We start from the raw sequence: 19,335 nt of genomic DNA, 5'->3' as shown, positions 1-19,335 counted from the left end.
GATCCGTGCTCGTAAACCCGTATCTTCGAGGATCTACTATCGGGTTTGGAGGTCCTATCTGGGGTTCTGTGAGTCCCGGAGCGTCCCACCTCTCCGGTTTTCTCTTCCCACGATCCTGTCCTTTCCTCCAGTCGGGCCTGGACCTGGGGCTGGGCCTCAGTTCTCTGAAGGGACAGATTTCGGCGCTGTCTATTCTTCTCCAGCGTCCCCTGGCCCCTCTGGGGCCGATTAAGACCTTTTTGCAAGGGGTGGCTCACTCTGTTCCACCGTATCGCCCTCCGGTTCCTTCCTGGGACCTGAATGTGGTGCTCTCGGCGCTTCAATCTGCCCCCTTCGAGCCCTTGCGGGAGGTCTCCCTTCGCCTTCTGTCCTGCAAGGTCATCTTTCTTGTGGCCATCACGTCTCTCCGGCGGGTGTCTGAGTTGGCGGCTCTTTCTTGTTCCGAACCTTTCCTGATCTTCCACCAGGATAAGGTTGTGCTCCGACCAGTCCCGGCTTTCCTGCCAAAGGTGGTCTCCGCCTTTCACATCAATGAGGACATCGTCCTTCCGTCGCTCTGTCCCTCTCCTTCCCACTCCAGAGAACGGGAACTGCACCGTCTGGATGTGGTCAGGGCATTGAGGATTTACTTGGAGGTCACCGGATCCTTCCGGCCCACTGATTCCCTGTTTGTGGTCCCGGAGGGTTCGCGCAAGGGTTTGGCGGTCTCCAAGGTGGCCATTGCCCGGTTCATTAAACTGGCGGTGTCTGAGGCTTATCGAGCCAAGGGTAGGGCTCCGCCTTTCGGCGTCACTGCTCATTCCACCAGAGCAGTCGGGGCTTCCTGGGCGCAGAGGCATCGAGCCTCGGCTGAGCAGTTGTGCAAAGCGGCCACTTGGTCCTCTTTGCACACTTTCACCAGGTTCTATAGGGTGCATACGCACGCGTCGGCGGATGCTGCTTTGGGCCGCCTGGTCTTGCAGGCTGCGGTTTCCTGATGCTCCGGTGGTCCGCCTTGGGTTATGGTCCCTCCCTTCTTGGACTGCTCTTGAACGTCCCAAGGTCTGTGTCCCCCAAGGAAAATGGGCGAGAAAAGGAGATTTTTGTATAACTTACCAGTTAAATCTCTTTCTCGCTCTTCCTTGGGGGACACAGCACCCACCCTTCTGTGTTTGGATTCTAGGGTTTTGGCTGGCGCCCCGTTGGGTTGTTGGCTGTTGTTTGCATTGTTGGTTGTTTCCTTTCACTACTTGGACACGCAACTGGTAGCCTCTATCTCCAGGCTGAGGGTATAGCTGATGGAGGAGGGGCTTAACAGTTTTACTTAGTGTCACGCCTCCTAGGGAGCTGAGCTATACCCAAGGTCTGTGTCCCCCAAGGAAGAGCGAGAAAGAGATTTAACTGGTAAGTTATACAAAAATCTCCTTTTTTTTGCACCATAGTTTGTAAACGCTATAACTATAACTTTTACCCAAACCAATAAATATACACTTATTGCATTTTTTTTTTTTTTATGAAAGACATGTAGAACAATACATTTATAGAAAAATGTATATAGAAATTAAGTTTTCTTTAAAAAAAATTACAACAGAAAGTGAAAAATGACATTTTTTGCAAAAATTTCGGTAAATTTTGATTAATATAAAAAAAGTAAAAATGTATGTCAGCAGCAATGAAATGCCACCAAATGAAAGCTCTATTAGTGAGAAGAAAAGGAGGTAAAATTCATTTGGGTGGTAAGTTGTATGACCGAGCAATAAACCGTGAAAGTAGTGTAGTGCAGAATTGTAAAAAGTGGTCTGGTCATTAAGGGGGTTTAAGCTAGGGGGGCTGAGGTTAAGGGGAATATGAGCCCGGTCCTTAAGGGGTTAAACTTTTTTTTTTTTTTTTTTTTTTTTACACTTTTTATTTACCATTAGCCCCATTAGGGGCTACAACCTTTGTCCTATTCACCCTAATAGAGCTCTATCAGGGTGAATAGAACTTCACACTGTCCCTGCTGCTCTAGTGCTTTGTATACACAGCAGCAGGGAGCTTACCATGGCAGCCAGAGCTTCAGTAGCGTCCTGGCTGCCATGGTAACCGATCGGAGACCCAGGATTACACTGCTGGGGCTCCAATGTGAACTGCCACTGAGGAGGGCAGGGGACCCTGTGGCCACTGCCACCAATTAATACTTGGGGGGGCTCAGCCACCAATGTTTGCAATTGGTGGCTTTAATACTTGGGGGGGGGGGGGGGGGGGGCGCGTCGGCATACAATGGCTCTGATCTGCCGTAGATTCCTGGCTTCATTTGCGCCAGAAGACTGGTGTACATGACAATAAATTTGCCTCTGCTGTTGAACCCTTTCTTGCACTTGCATGCCCGTTTTTGGAAAAGCGATGAGGGCAGCGTAAAAAAAGGGCACTTGAGTTTTTCTTATTGTCTCTTAACAAACAAACAAACCAAAAAAAAAAAACATATAAAAGTCACAAGCACACAGTTTGGAACGTTTTAAAGCAACTTTTCTGGCACAAGGGAGATGAGCCATGCCCGTGTGTGTCCACTGGGTATTAGAATTCTTCAGGCTTCGTCAGTGACATGTCTGTGGAAAAAAAAAGCATGCGTGTTACGTACATGAAGGATCCGTTGTTGGTCCATGTGTCCTTCTTTACCCTCCGTAATTCACAGAAGTTGCTCAGCTGAAATTTTTTCAAAACAAATCTACTGATCAGTCTTCAGTGAAAAATGGACGCGCAGTGGTTTTCACTGACCTATAGACTTCAATGGGTATGCTTGGCCCGCATTACGGATGAAAGTAGTGCATGTCTCCGTGAAATGTGAACAGACACATTTAAATCAATGGGTAAGTGTGCTGGCCGAGGAAAATGCGGATAGCACACGTCAGTGAAAAACGGAAATTTGGACGAGGCCTAAATTGCATGCAAGTCACACCAAACCAAAACGCTAAAGTAAAATTCTCCCCAAAAAAGATAAAACATGTGAGTTCATTTACGTAGCAAGCTGCACGTTTTGGGCAGCAAAGGTTGCAAAATCCAATATGCTGTCACACGGGCGTTGTTGGGCCCAACGGAGTAGGGGGTGCTGGACGGGGACTTGCTGTAATCCCCGACAAATTTACCATGTTTTACACCTGGTAAGGTCAGTAGTCTTCACTGCAGGCGCACAGACTGCCAGAGGCAGCGTGGGGGGAGGGGTGGGAACAAAGATTGGCATAAAACTTTATAAATGACCCCCTTGGATCGCAAATCTATATTCTCGATCTATTGTTTCTCAGCATGATTAACGTAATACATATGTATACCTCCCCATAATCTAAACTGTGTATGACACCATTTGTATATGTTTTGATCAAAATGCATAAGCCCACTCACCATGTCAAGGTTGCCTCTTTCCAGTGGGTACCTACTCTAATATTGTTGTGACCGCCGCCGCTGAAACACTGCACCCCTGCTGTCAGACTAAGCCCCCTTGGCACTGTGCCCTACCAGTGCACAGGCAAGGCGCCAAAGCAGCCGCATCATGTGAACAAATGTCAAAAGCTCATCCTTCCACATACACTTGGGTTCCTTTTAATAAGCTCCTACTTGGTCTATCACGTTAAACATGGTGTCTGTGCTGCTGGCAGTATGTTCTCGAGCAGGAGGGAAAAGATTCAGGAAAACTTGTACACTTAAATTTCTGCTTATTCTGGGCTTTAAAGTCCAGGAGGCGGCCCTATCGGTGATTGACAGCTCTCTGTATACACAGTCATGGAGGGCAGGCTGTCAGCCACTGATAGGACCGCCTCCTGGACTTCAATCAGTGACTGACATCCTGCTCTCTATGACTGTGTATACAGAGAGCTGTCAATCACTGATTGGACCGCCTCCTAGAGCCTGCCCTCTATGACTGTGTATACACAGATGGCTGTCAATCACTGATAGGACTGCCTCCTGGACTTCAAAGCTCAGAATGTGAAGAAATAAAATTATATACCAATCTGCTCATGAATACGCAAGACTGATGGTGGGAATTTTGCACAAAAATGTGCACCTTTTGTCTTGCTAACCACTTTTCCAAAAAGTGGATGGGACACATAGTTATTATAGCTCAATTCTACGCCAGTTCTCATAGCTAGGGTAAATGACTTTTTTATATAAATTATAGCTTGAATCTACACATCTCGCTCTATTGCAAAGCAGGTGAACCCTGGTGTGTAAAACGTTATTCTTGATAAATTCCCCCCTACGAAACGGCTTTTTATTTGTATTTATTTATTTTATGCCGTTTTGGCTGCTATGAATGATTGCTGTGATTAATGCAGGTCGCTTTTCACTGATCTTTTACTCCCCTTTTGCGCTGGCTTTGGTGCCGGAATATGCACATAATTTATGACAGGGCGCACCTCGTCATTAATTAGGTGCAATTTCAGCAGTCCTTTCGCCTGGTGGAAAAATAACTCCAGCCCCTGGCTGAAGTAGTTTTTTCCCCCAACATGTAAGGCCTCATGCACACGACCATGCAGTTTTTTGCCGTCCGATACCGGTGCGGATCCGTATGTGCAGATACAAGACGGATCCGCAACGAACGCAGGTGTGAAAGTAGCCTAAGTTTGTTTCCACGTGTAAATGTTGGTAAATTTGTTGGATGATAGGTGGCACACCACACGCCTTGGTGCATAATGCGACACAAAATCGCACCTGTGACAAAATATGTTCGCATGGTCATTTAAAGGCCCCTTTCACACAAGCGAGTTTTCCGCGCGGGTGCAATGCGTGACGTGACTGAATCCTGACCCATTCATTTCAATTAATTTTTTTTCACGCATCGGTTCTGCGTGGAAAAAAAGGCAGCATGTTCTATATTCTGAGTTTTTCACGTAGCCCTGGCTCCATAGAAGTGAATGGGGCTTCAGTGAAAAACGCATTGCATCCCCAAGCAAGTGCTGGTATTTCACTGATGGTTGCCTAGAGATGTTTGTAAACCTTCCGTTTTTTTTTTATCATGCGCATGAAAAACCGCATCAAAACGCGTTGGATCCGCAAGGAAAAAAATGAACAACTAAACGCAATCGCAGACAAAACTGACTGAACCTGCTTGCAAAATGGTGCGAGTTTCACTGAACGCACCCTGAACTCATCATGCAATTATTATTCTAATTTTATTTTAATTTTTTTAACCAAACAAATTATTAAAGCAGGTACATGAGGGATAATGCTATGCCTGGTCATTATATGACATGTATGTAACGGTCTGTTTTCCCTGAGCTGGTGGGTAGACACTAGCTGCTGTAATTCCTCCCATACACTGCGTCTCTCTGTCTGCGTCTCTCTGTCCAGCAGCTGTATGGTGGATGCTACGCAATAGTACTAAGCAGGGTAGCAAGTTGTATTATGCCACCAGTTTAGGGTGCATATAACTTGATTAACTTTTATGAACCTTTCCGGGGGAATGGGAAAAAATGCAATATAGATTTATTTATTTTTTTATTTTTATTTTTTATAAGTGTTTTGCTGCATAAATAAAACTTTGTGCAATCAAAACACGTCATGGGCAAAAATGTGTAGCTTTATTTATTTTTTCTCCACTATCTATATTGTCTTGTATGTTTGCGGGACATGTCATTTTGTGACAGAACCTTTAGCTTTTCTGGACTCAAAAAAAAAAAAATCTATTTGTATTTTGTGTGTGGGGGGGAATAGCACTTTGCCTCTATTTTTTTTATTTTTTTTTTATGGCACTCTCCATGTGGTTTAAGGCTACTTTCACACTTGCAGCAGTGTTATCCGATGGGCAGTTCCGTCGTCGGAACTGCCCGCCGATCTGCCGCTGACTGAAAGAATTTGTGAGGCAGATCCGTCTCTCGCTTGTCATGCGAACAGACGGATCAGTCTTGTATCTTTTTTTTTCACATTTTTACCGGTCTGCGCAGGCCGGAAGGATGGATCTGGCATTTTGGGAAAAAATTACCAGGTCCGGCATTTAGGCAAGTCTTCAGTTTTTTTTCGCCGGAGCATGCTACGGTTTATCTTTTGCCTGATCGGTCAAAATGACTGAACTGAAGACATCCTGATGCATCCTGAACGGATTACTCTCCATTCAGGGGGGATATGCCTGATCAGTTCTTTCCGGTATAGAGCCCCTGTGACGGAACTCTATGACGGAAAAGAAAAGCGCTAGTGTGAAAGTACCCTAAGTAAATGATTAACCTCTCTGTTTTGTTACAATTCTGGAGATGCCAGAACACCTGGTATCTAAGGGGTTATATGGCTGGGATCAGAGGTAGCTCTGATCTTGTCTGTCGTAGCCTGGAGCTCAGTGTATATTCCAGTCCCTGCGGGGGGTGCCGGGTGCTGCTCCTGTGGTTTTGATGAATGTGACTACCAGTGTCAGGTGTTTGTGCATGTTCTGCCCATTTTAAATTACATTTCAGTGGCGCTCAGTAGAGCGGCCTGTTTCTCCTCGGCCAGTCATGTGACCTTGCTTGTGTATCTTTTTCTACAAAAACCCATTAGATGAACCTTTTTTGGCAGAAGGCTGGCCTGTGACCTTTGACGGGGTCTTCTCTACGTGACTGCAGCTGTGATTGACCAGGAGGCATGTCATGGATCCGGCCTGGTGCTGTGTATCCAGGAGGTTGTGGAGGCCTGTACTATTCATCCATTTCACAGTCCAGTTATTTGCACATTTCCCCATGGTGCTTGTTTCCTCTCTTTGGCTGCAGAAGCGGTGTCACCCTGCTTGTAATCGAGCTCTGCCGGCAAACGTTGGCCGTGGAGGAGGGGAGACCAGACGTCCTTTATTACAGTGGAATTGCTGGTCTACGTAATGACTTCTTACATAGCTCTTCTTGAACATGTGGACCTCAATTACCACTACTTTAAATATTTTACACTCATTGGTAATTTTGACATCAACATTGTAAACTGATACAATGCCCACGTGAGGAGCTGGGTAAATGCTTCCATGTGTACGTGTCGTTGGAATCTGAGGTCGCACTAAGTTTTTTCCAGAAGAGTAAAAATACTCCTCTTAACAATTTTGAGGAGTATTTTTTATTTTTTTTAGCTGAGGAGTACAAATTTTGCGGTAATTCACATATCTAATGCATAGGCCCACATAACGTTATGAGGCTGATATTTCTGCAGGGAAACCATTGCTAGTGCAATCCAACATCATACACTAAACATAAGACCACTGCTGGTCTGCCCTGTGCCCACCACATACACAGCTCTGCTACATGTCCATTACACAGATAGAACGGCTGTGTGCACATTACACACAGAATACTGTAACAATAGACTGGTTGCTCTGCTTTAGGCCTCATGCACACGACCGTTGTTCTAGTCCGCATCTGAGCCTCAGTTTTTGCGGCTCGGATGCAGACCCATTCACTTCAATGGGGCCGCAAAAGATGCGGACAGCACTCTGTGTGCTGTCCACATCCGTTGCTCCGTTCCGTGGTCTGCAAAAAATTAAAAATATAGCCTGTCCTATTCTTGTCCGTTTTGCGGACAAGAATAGGCAGTTATATCAATGGCTGTCCGTGCCGTTCCGCAATTGCGTACTGCAAAACACAGAGCGGTCGTGTGCATGAGGCCTTATAGACACCTTCCATACATAAAGTACCCCTGCGTTCTCCACCAGCACAGTCCTACAGGGAGCCTGTGTTCCCCTAACATGGCTGATCACATGACTGTGACATTACCACCGGTCCTGTAACCACAACTTAGTCGCTCCTGATGAGGGATGTCCGTCAGGGGCTGGGCTTCATGTGTGCCGGACCTGGCAGCTTCTGATACAGCGCTCCTGACTAGAAAAAGACCATGCATAAAAATACCCATGAGTCTTTTTCCAGGGAGTAAAATGGCCTGAACAGGCGTCTGACGCTTGTACTGGCGTTATCGCGACCGCTGGTTCAAATTAATATTTTATTGGTGCCTTGTCATCGTGAGGCTACAGTTCATGTCTGAGTTTTGCTTTCTGTGAGGTTTCCGTCCTTTTGGACTACGCTGTATCTGCCCTCAAGACAACACCTGTTCAGCCATTGCCATTGCTTAGATGTTGGTCTGGACTTATTTTACCGTTTTACTTTACTTCTTGCTGGAACCTCTTTAATCCCTCTCAGGCCTTATGCACACAACAACGTATTTTGCACTCTGCAAATTGCAGATCCTCAAAATGCGAGTACTGTATATGCTGCATCTGCATTCTTTGTGGCCCTACGTATACTTCAGTTTGTCCATGGTCTGCATTTTGCGGCCAAGTATAGGACATATTCTATCCTTTTGTGGGAGATGTGGAAATTGCATGGATCATCTGTGTGCTTTCTGCATCCGTATGGCTGTTCTGCAAAGAGAGAGAACATGTTTGCAAAATGCGGACCATGAACCCATTGAAGTTAATCAGTTTGCACAAAAAAAAATATTGCAGTCGGCACTCGGACCACATCCGTATTCAGCACATCAGCTGTGATAGTCGTGTGCATGAGACTATACATAGATAATCCTGAAAAGAATATACTGACTGCTGAGAATAAAGGGTGGCCTCATTCACACGGGGCGGAATAAGAGTCTGCGCTGCTGTTCATGCGACCGTGGATTGTTTCCATGCTGTTCTCCAGGCGCCACCAAACACCACAGCAGGTGTCTGCTTGCAGATTATCGCCTCTGAATGGGGTAAAGCTGCCAGTGACTTCACTGCTGAAACTGGTTTTTGATCACGATGCAAGTGAATGGTCCCAGGGGCACAGCCGAATCCAGAGAAATGCAGTGTTCACATGCTGATGTGCGAGGGCTATCCTACACCAGGTACCCAGCAGCCGCACACAAGACTTCAGTATACAAAACCTCCACCTCATGTGCCCACACAGTGCTTTCATGTAGCTTTAACTCTACAAATTCAAGTTCATTGGAGCAGATTTGTCATTTGTGCAGAGCCCTATGTTATGAGGCCCCTTCCTGCGACTATTGTTTGGAGGGGGGGGGGGGGGGGTACAAGTAAAGTACAAATCATTTATTGTTTATAAATATTATTTTTTTATTCGTTGCACTGAAAAATCATTGCAATGTTACATCCATGATATTATAAATTCTATAAGTCCGTCAATTCCAATTTATGAACATAATTAACAATACATTTCATCAGTGTCCATGATTAAATAAATATTGAAAATCAAATGGGGATCTCACATGCGTCATTTAGCATTTATTAAGTGACAGAAAACAGCAGCTCTCCTGCCCATTTTTCCCTTTTGGCTATATAATACCTCATCAGTAATTGAGCCGTGTAAGGGTAGATTTACACGTAATTCTGGCGTTAAAACCACATTGGAAAAAATGACATTACCATGGTTTTTACAGATGAAACTATAGTTTAAAGCATTTCATCTATAAAACCACAATCCGTTTCAATGCTCCTTAAAACCGCTATATGTGGATAAGCGTCTTCCTGGCACTGTTGCATCTGTACATTTTTAACCTTTCCAGTTGTGTCCTGTGATTCCCAGTCTGTTTCCAGTTCTTTGTAGACACGGGGCCAGTCTCCTCTTTATGGACTACAGGATGCGGCTCCTTGTTTCCCTGTATGTCCTTCCATGCACTGAGGCAGCTAGAGAGGGCAGAAATGAGAGCGGTCAGCTGAAGGCTTCCCTGACTCGTACGTCCTCTGACTTCAGCCACCGGGAAGCCTTGAGAGGGCACTAGATGATCAGTCAGAATCTGCAGGTTCGCCTGACATAGATTTAGGCCTTTTTCACACGGATGAGATGGATTGGCTCAGGGTGCGCTCAGTGAAACTCGCACCATTTTGCAACTAAGTTCAGTCAGTTTAGTCTGCGATTGCATTCAGTTTTTTCCGCGCTGGTGAAATGCGTTTTGATGCGTTTCTCACTCACGTGATAAAACACTGAAGGTTTACAAACATCTCTTGGCAACCATCAGTGAAATACCTACACTCGCTTCTGGGTGCAATGCGTTTTTCACTGAAGCCCTATTCCCTTCTATGGGGTCAGGGCTGCGTGAAAAACGCAGAATATAGAACCTGCTGTGATTCTCACGCAACGCAGAACTGATGTGTGAAAAAAAAAATTGCTAATGTACACAGACCCATTGAAATGAATGTGTCAGGATTCAGTGCGGGTGCTGTGCGTTCACTTCATGCAACGCTCCTGTGTGGAAAACTCGCTCATGTGAAAGGGGCCTAAATGTATGTGGCCACGAGTTAGGGATTGACTGATATAGATTTTTTTTTTCTTTTTTTCTTTTTTTTGTGCCGATGCCAATAATTTGTCAACTTTCAGGCTGATAGCCGATAATTTATACCGATATTCTGGGAATTTTTATTTTTTGAAAAAAATTCCTACACAAATCTGCTGAAAATGAATGTTTATTGTTAATGTGCAGTGTTTTTTTTGTTTTTTTTTTTAATTTATTTTTTTTTGTAAATCTTTCTTTTTTTGATTTATACTTAGCCCCCTTAGGGACTAAAACCCTTGTCCTATTCACCCTGATAGAGCTCTATCAGGGTGAATAGAACTTCACACTCTCCCTGCTGCTCTGTGCAGCATGGAGCTTACCATGGCAGCCAGGGCTTCAGTAGCGTCCTGGCTGCCATGGTAACCAATCGGAGACCCAGGCTTACACTGCTGGAGCTCCGAGCAGGGGAGAGGGGATCCTGTGGCCACTGCCACCAATGATTAATACTGGGGGGGGGGGGGGGGCTCACGGCTCACTGCGCCACCAATTAAGAGATATCTCTCATTAATTCATATACAGGAGGCGGGAGCTGGCTGCAGAATCGCATAGCCGGCTCCCGACCTCTGACAAGTAGCTGCGATCAGCGGTAGTTAACCCCCTCAGGTGCCGCGGATCGCAGCTACTTGTCATAGAAGTCAGGAGCCGGCTATGTGATTCTGCAGCCAGCTCCTGCCTCCTGTATGTGAATTAATGAATGAGTTATCTTCATTGGTGGCGCAGTGACCACAGCCCCTGTCCTCCTTCCTCTTTCCCCTGTGCTGCTGCGGAAACATGGAGAGCGCGGTCAGCAGCGCGATCTGTGTTCCCCATACGTTATCGTAATATCGGCAAAATAGATGCCGATAACGGTCAAAATACTGAATATCAGCCGATAATATCGGTAAAACTGATAATCGGTCGATCCCTACCATGAGTGCAGAGGTAGGTGAATCTGTACAGCGTCTGCAGGGTTATACACGCCCCTTTCAACATGTGTTTCTATACTGTCTGTGAGTACTGTGTGCAGAGTATCCAGTTATCATTCAATGCAGTATTAAAGAGATTGTCCGAGCTTTTAATATTGATGACCTATCCGCAGGATAGGTTATCAATATCAGATTGGTAGGGGTCAGTCTCCATGGAAGCAGTGCTCCATGCAAGTGTCGTTTCCTGGTCTTTACACTATGCGTCATCTCCTGTGTAGCAGTGGTGTAGTGTAATAACAAGCATTTGAATGGAGCAGGTATTTGTATTACACTGCGCAATTTTTTTCTTTTAATTTTTTTTTCATTTTAGTCCCACTTGAGGACCTTAACTTCCATGAGCTTGATTGCTGTAGTACTTCTGTCAGTGTTATGCTGACATGCATCCTGTTAGGCCTGATGAGCGTTAATTTCATTCACAGTCTGGTTTGGTAATGATTGTCTGGCGTCATATGTAGTCTGTAGGAGACTTTGCTTTTAACCAGTAATACATTCAGTTGTTTTCGAAGACAGGTGATGACTCTGGTGGCTAGCCTTGGTAAATGGGTGACTCACGACTCTTCTCACCACATATAGGCAGCAGACAATGGCGGATGATTTATGGAGTGTAGCCTGCAGAATGGTGAGCGTATAATACAGGCTGCCATCAGGATAATACCTAGATAAGAATGCAGGTTGTGAGATATATATATATATATATATATATATATATATATTATATAGACCACTTTATTAGCAACATCTGCTTTTAAGCTGGTGGAGTAATGGTATGGGGTAGTAATGGGTGGCACACCCTGGTAGGTCGGAAACCTGTGGACGGTCATTTGGACAGTAGGACTTACCTGAGCATGTGGATGACCAAGTTCTGCCCTTCATGACATCAGTTTATCCTGTGGCAGAAGGACAGTGCACCGTACCATAGGCGTCTTGTAGTCATCCATTGCTTCCAGGAACATGACAATGAGTTTTCTATGCTTATATAGAGCTTCTCTGGGATGGAGTAGAAAGGGCTGGTCAGGCCATGTCAGTACCTCTGTGTAATTTACAGCACCTGTGTGTGTAGCTATCCTATCCACATGGACCAGTACTCCTGCTACACACCCAGGTAATTTACAGCACCTGTGTGTGTAGCTATCCTATCCACATGGAACCAGTACTCCTGCAGAGCCTAGTAGAGTCAATACCACAATGATCTGCTATGGTTCTGAAGGCCCAGCACACCACTAGATGGGCGTATCTGATGGTGACCATTTAGGGTATGTCCTTAGTTTAGGCATGGTGATTCTCATACCTGGTTTCTGTGATGATCACTGCAGATGATGTACCTAATTTTTATTTTATTTTTTTGCTTAGATGGTGGTTAAAACGTTTATGGATATGGACCAGGATTCAGAAGATGAAAAACAGCAATATATGCCTTTAGCCTTGCACCTCTCATCTGAGTTCTTCCTCAGGAATCCAAATAAAGATGTCCGCCTGCTCGTGGCCTGCTGTTTGGCTGACATCTTCAGGATATATGCACCAGAAGCACCGTACACCTCACATGACAAATTAAAGGTAATGTCTTATAAAGCTACTGGCTCGTTGAGGTTTTTGAGGACTGGGAACGTGAGTTCCGAAGACCATATATTTATAGCACACACTGTACAGAGTGAGGAGCAGATCCTAGGGCAGTACGGAGAGCACTAAAAGGGCACATGTGCCATGGGGCTCCAGTTAGCCTTTATTGTTCAACTGCAACACGTTTACCAAATTTAGTGGAAAATAAATTGACATGCCTTGGGGCTTATTCTGACAGCCATATGTTAGTGTCTGCAAGTTTGCGGATCAGATGTGGACCTGACCCGTTCATTACCATGGGCCCGCAATAGATTCGGACAGAACAGCGTATGCTGTCTGCAACCGTGCTTCCGTTCCGCGGCCCAGCTAAAAAGATAGAGCAGGTCCTATTCTTGTCTGAAATTTCTGACAAGAATAGGACCTGCTCTATCATCGGAACGCATACGGGGCCAACTGCAAAACATAGGGCCGTCTGAATGAGGCCTTAGGCTTGGTTCCCACTTTTTTGGGCAGTTATTTCCATCAGTTATTGTGATCTAAAACCAGTAGTGAAGCCGACTCGGAATGATCTGCTCCTATTCTGTGTTTTTTGACCCGCACCTAGTTTTGGCTCACAATAACTGAAGTGTGAACGCAGCCTTAGGGTCCATTCACACGTCTGTATGTGTTTTGCGGATCCACAAAACACTGACATCGGCAATGTGCGTTCAGCATTTTGCGGACCACACATCGCCGGCACTATAATAGAATATTCAGTTTTTTGTCCGCAATTGCGGACAAGAATAGGTCATGTTCTATTTTTTTTTCGAGAACGGAATTGCGGACCCGGAAGTGCAGATCCACATTTCCGCATCTGGGCCACACATCGTGCAGCCCCGTAGAAATGAATAGGTCCACAATTCCGTTCCGCAAAATGCGGAACAGAATTGCGGACGTGTGAATGGACACTTACATCTGTGCCTGTGTACACAGCAGCAGTCACTGATAAGGGTTTGTGGGGAGCAATGAGTTACATGTATACGGAGGACTCATAAATGAGACCCCTTTTATTTATTTTTTTATTGACTTTTTTTAATGTTGCATTATGTTTTTTGCATTTTGCTATAGCGGTCCAATGTATGCTTCCCTGTAAATTGGATCTCATTACTGTGAATCAGTCTTTATTTAGTGCATTCTTGTGTTCTTTCTTCAGGATATATTCTTGTTTATAACAAGGCAATTGAAAGGTCTAGAAGACACTAAAAGCCCACAGTTCAACAGATACTTTTACCTACTTGAGGTATGTACTTGTGTCCTGATTGCTGGGATAGATGCCAAAAGCATAAACTAGAAACGCCACAGTGGCCTTTTACATGTGACACTTTTTATACCATGTGCTTCTTCTATACAAGCATCCCGTGATCTGCGTACTGTTTTTAGAAGGAACAGAATAGCATCGGCTGCAGGGGTGTCTTTGTTTTGTTTTTCTCAAAGTCCAAAGTATTTATTTTCAGCTTTATGGGTGTGCAGAAAATCTACAATAAAATGTGCACTAAAGCCACACAAAAATGCACATAAACCCTCACTGTTTATCGTGGTTGATGTGTATTTTCCACAGATCTAAAAGGGTGAAATCTGCACAAGGAAAATGAAACAACAATTGACATGCTGCAGATTTTAAAATCTGCACGGCAGGTTAATTTCCGCACCGAAGAATAAATCAGTGTGCATTAGGGCTGCAGCTAATGATTATTTGAATAATCGATTAGTTGTCGATAATTTCATTGATTAATTGGGGAAAAATGACAAAAAAAAGGGGTTTATATGATTTTACTTGAAAAATTATGTTCAAAGGCCATAGTAAAACAAATTTAGGAGTTACATAATTATAAAACTTTTGCATTACAATGTAAAAAAGACAACATGCCCACATGGTCAGGGCTGAAGCTAGCTCTCTTCTTGCACGCTATGTTGCCTGTAGCAGAGAAGAGGCGTTCCGATGGTGTGGATGTACTTGGGATAGACAAGTATGATCTTGCAAGTTTAACTTTTATGGGGGATCTTTGGATGACGCGCTGTTATGGGGAGGGGGATCTGCCGATGGCAGTGGCGCTGTTATGGGGAGGGGGGATCTGCCGATGGCAGTGGCGCTGTTATGGGGAGGGGGATCTGTGGATGACACTGTATATCATCTTATGCTATGTGTCATCCACAGATCTCCCCCATAAGTGTCTCCAGAGTCCAAATACACCAGCCCCGCCGCTCACAGCAATAGCTAAAGAGTATTCTTTAACAGTTACCTTGCAGTAACTTTTACTTAACCTTTAAATCAGCGCTATGAATTGATCTTTAATACCTTACAAAATCAAATACAATAAAGCTACCGTAACAGGCAGAGTGGGCGGAGCAGCGGGTCACGTGAGTAAGTGACGTTACGCCGCCGCCCGCTCTGCCTGTTACTGGAGCTTTATTGTAAGGTAAAGTAATAAATGCGCTGATATAAAGTAAACCGCGCGCATAGCAACAAATCGGAGATTATTTGATAACTGGATTCGTCGACAACGAATCCAGTTATAGAATATTATCGATAAAGTTGATGAATCATTGCAGCCCTAGTGTGCATGAGATTTGTCTGATTGCATACTCTTTGTTGGTACCGTTTTATGCTGCTGTTTTTTCGCATGAAAATATGGGTTGAAAAACCACGCGTAATGCGCCTCGTGTGAGGCACCCTAAAGGTTTACAGATAAATTTTTACATTTGGTCGTTACTGCACTATACCTAAACACAGAATCCTGTTAACCACCAGTGCATTAGCAAAACACCATAAGGCTGGTTTCACACTATTTTTGCTTTTTTCACACTTTTTAAAGGAGCTGTCCAGTCTACAGGTATCAGTTTTAGCTTGGCGGTAGTCAGACTCCTGTCACCAGTGCCAATCAGCTGCTTGAAGAGGCTGCATCCGCATCGGTGTATACCTGCTTGCCATCCGGAGTGTAGTAGTGGTGCAGTGTGATTACAGCTTCCTCCTCCATTCTTGTGAATGAGACAAATGGTTGTAATTGCACTGCACCGCCACAAAGCAGACTGCAGGCAGGTAAGTATTGGAGAGGACACCGTGCTAACACCACAGCCTTCTCAAACAGGAGTCTGACCATCACTGAGCTGATATGACTTAGAGCTCATTCACACGACTGCAAATTGTCGACCCGCAAAACATGGATACCGGCTGTGTGCGTTTTGCAGAACTGAACGTCTGGGCCATAATAGAACAGTCCTATGCTTGTCTGTTTTGTGGACCAGAATAGAACACCTTCTCTATATTTTTGTGGGGCCATGGAATGGACAAATGGATGCAGACAGCACACGGTGTGTTGTCAGCATCTTTTGCTGCCCCATTTAAGTGAATGAGTCCGCATCTGACCCGCAAAAAATGATTATCAGATGTGGATGAGAAATGCTTGTGTGCATGAGCCCTTCTTAGGATGGGTCATCTCTATGTAGTCTTATTTGAAAACGCAGCATGCTCTGGGTATAGTGTTTTTCCCCCTACCTTGGGTATCTCTCTAATTGAAAAATGCCTGTGTAAAATTTTGCTATAATAAATAAAACTGTAAAAGCAGATGCTGGTGATTACACCAAAAACCTCTGATGGAAACCTCTTTCACACGAGCGTTGCATATTGTCGGGATCTGTTCAGGAAAAACTGATGGTTTTGCGTGCAAGTTCAGTCAGTTTTGTCTGCGATTGCGTTCAGTGTCTTAGTTTTTGATGCATTTTTCATGTGCGTGGAAAAAAAAAAAAAAAAAAACTGAGGAATAACAATCTACATCTCCTAGCTACCTGCAGTGAAAAGAACGCTTTGCATCCGGATGCAATCTGTTTTTCACTGAAGGCCCGTTCACTTCTATGAAGCCAGGGCTCCATAGAAATAAAAAAACGCAGAATATACAACATGGTCTGATTTTATTTTTTGTGCTGCTGAATACTTTGCTATAATGCCCTTGTTGTTATTCAGTACTATGGTGCTAATCTTATAGCAGTGATCACATAGTAGCGCCTACCCAGTTACTAACTACATCTCATGATGGGTCCTTAGCCTGAACAGTTAAAGATGTACAATTGGGACATTTTGGGATCCCTCACTGTAGTGGTCGCACAGGCGGTTTAAAGTGCCAGTATCATGCCCATGTTTTGTTACAGTGCAGCCATTGTACTGTAGTTAGATTAGGCCTATATTGCCTTTATCTTATGCACAGAGGCCTTGCAGCCATTGCCACCTATTATCCACTATTAACGCGCTCACTTCGCCCTCTGCTGGTCGGTGTCTGTAGTTTCCTGCTCTGATCTGTGCCTACAGCACACAGCATGTTCTTTGACAGCTGTAGTGTTTTTCCATCTACAACATCCTCTGCTAAAGCTTTTGTCACTAAGATAGCAGGGTTTGATCTAGCCTTGTTGTCCTCCTTATGCCCAATCTAGACATTTGCATTTTAGAGGGAATTTTTTATGAAAAAAATAAGATACCAGGCAGCTGCTAGTGAGGAGCGTTTTTATCTGCGTCTTGGTTAATATAATAATTTTTATTTTTTATTTTTTTTACGTGTGCACTGCACATCATGAAGACATGCCATATGCTGCCATTATGCCTCTCTGTGATTGCTACCCATGAAGACTGGCTCCTTTCTGCTGATGGAGGGAGGTCTGTTCTTCAGCAGTAAAGATCTCCTCCTCTATCTTGGCAGTAAACTTTCAGTACTGATGTGTGTTAGAGGTGTAAGGATTAACTGCACATGATACAGATGACGTGTGGTTTTTCTACACAGGTTTTCATGCTGAAAAACTGCATCATAAATACAGTACAAGCAAATTGGGGGGAAATTTGCTAAATTTGGAAATTGGCCTGCAGTGCGGATTTTAAAAATCCTCAGCATGTCAATTGTTTGTGTGACTCTGCTATATATATATATATATATATATATATATATATATATATATATATATATATATATTCTCAAAGAGTTTTCTTTATTTTCATGACTATGAAAATTGTAGATTCACACTGAAGGCATCAAAACTATGAATTAACACATGTGGAATTACATACATAACAAAAAAGTGTGAAACAACTGAAAATATGTCATATTCTAGGTTCTTCAAAGTAGCCACCTTTTGCTTTGATTACTGCTTTGCACACTCTTGGCATTCTCTTGATGAGCTTCAAGAGGTAGTCACCTGAAATGGTCTTCCAACAGTCTTGAAGGAGTTCCCAGAGATGCTTAGCACTTGTTGGCCCTTTTGCCGTCACTCTGCGGTCCAGCTCACCCCAAACCATCTTGATTGGGTTCAGGTCAAGTGACTGTGGAGGCCAGGTCATCTGGCGCACAGCACCCAATCACTCTCCTTCATGGTCAAATAGCCCTCAGGGCTCCTTCACACTTGCGGCAGGACGGATCCGGCAGGCTGGTCTCCCTGTCGGATCCGTCCTTCTGCTGTTTTGCCTTATCGCCGCTCCGTCCCCATTGACTATAATGGGGATGGGGGCTGAGCTCCCATCAGCAGTGGTTTCCTAGCAGATATTCTACCATGAAGGCCTGATTCACACAGTTGTTCTAGAGATGTGTCTGCTGCTAGAACTGTGTGGCATTGACCTGGTCTCTAATCTGAGCTGCTAACCTGCGATTTTCTGAGGCTGGTGACTCGGATGAACTTATTCTCCGCAGCAGAGGTGACTCTTGGTCTTCCTTTCCTGGGGCGGTCCGCATGTGAGCCAGTTTCTTTGTAGCACTTGATGGTTTTTGTGACTGCACTTGGGAAAACTTTGAAAGTGTCCCCAATTTTTCGGACTGACTGACCTTCATTTTTTTTTTAAAGTAATGATGGCCACTCGTTTTTCTTTACTTAGTTGCTTTTTTCTTGCCATAATACAAATTCTAACAGTCTATTCAGTAGGACTATCAGCTGTGTATCCACCTGACTTCTCCACAACGCAACTGATGGTCCCAACCCCATTTATAAGGCAAGAAATCCCACTTATTAAACCTGACGGGGCACACCTGTGAAGTGAAAACCATTTCAGGTGACTACCTCTTGACGCTCATCAAGAGAATGCCAAGAGTGTGCAAAGCAGTAATCAAAGCAAAAGGTGGCTACTTTGAAGAACCTAGAATATGACATATTTTTCAGTTGTTTCACACTAGGTTTTATACCTGGGTATTAGACCGAGAGTTTCCCAAAAAATGACCTGCCTTAGCCAATACAAGCCTGCAAGTCTTTATCCCAACTGCCATACACATGGTCACATGAACCTTATCAGCCAATAGAAGCTAGCAGGCCTTAGTCTCCACATACATACAGATTTACTCCAGGTTTCAATAACAACCCAGCCATTTTTCTTCAATGCTGTAGGTCCTCTTTAGGCTAGGGCTACACGATGACAATAAGTCGCACAAGACATAGGGCACAACTACACTGCTACATGCATCCATCTTGGATCCATTTTTTTTTTTTTGCGACTGTCGTATTGCAGCAAGTGGCAGTGCGACACCGTAGCCTATCATTATAAAAGTTGAGACAAAATGTTGTGCAACACTTCATCGTATAGCTTGAGCATTAA

General features: G+C 44.4%; 1 protein-coding gene across 3 annotated transcripts in view; it reads left to right on the top strand.

Moving 5' to 3' along the window:
* Positions 1-19,335, top strand: part of PDS5A (PDS5 cohesin associated factor A) — a 99,252-nt gene that overhangs the window by 16,897 nt on the left and 63,020 nt on the right. For all 3 annotated transcript variants that reach the window (XM_044298477.1, XM_044298459.1, XM_044298468.1), the window contains exons 3-4: positions 12,534-12,737; positions 13,933-14,019. In XM_044298477.1, coding sequence (XP_044154412.1) covers positions 12,534-12,737; positions 13,933-14,019 — 291 coding nt within the window. The remainder of the gene's footprint in view (positions 1-12,533; positions 12,738-13,932; positions 14,020-19,335) is intronic.

Source organism: Bufo gargarizans, chromosome 1 (assembly GCF_014858855.1).
Source record: "Bufo gargarizans isolate SCDJY-AF-19 chromosome 1, ASM1485885v1, whole genome shotgun sequence".
In the NCBI taxonomy this organism is placed as follows: Eukaryota; Metazoa; Chordata; class Amphibia; order Anura; family Bufonidae; genus Bufo; species Bufo gargarizans.
The sequence above is the reverse complement of the archived record's forward strand: the minus strand, read 5'-3'. Positions and strand labels throughout refer to the sequence as shown.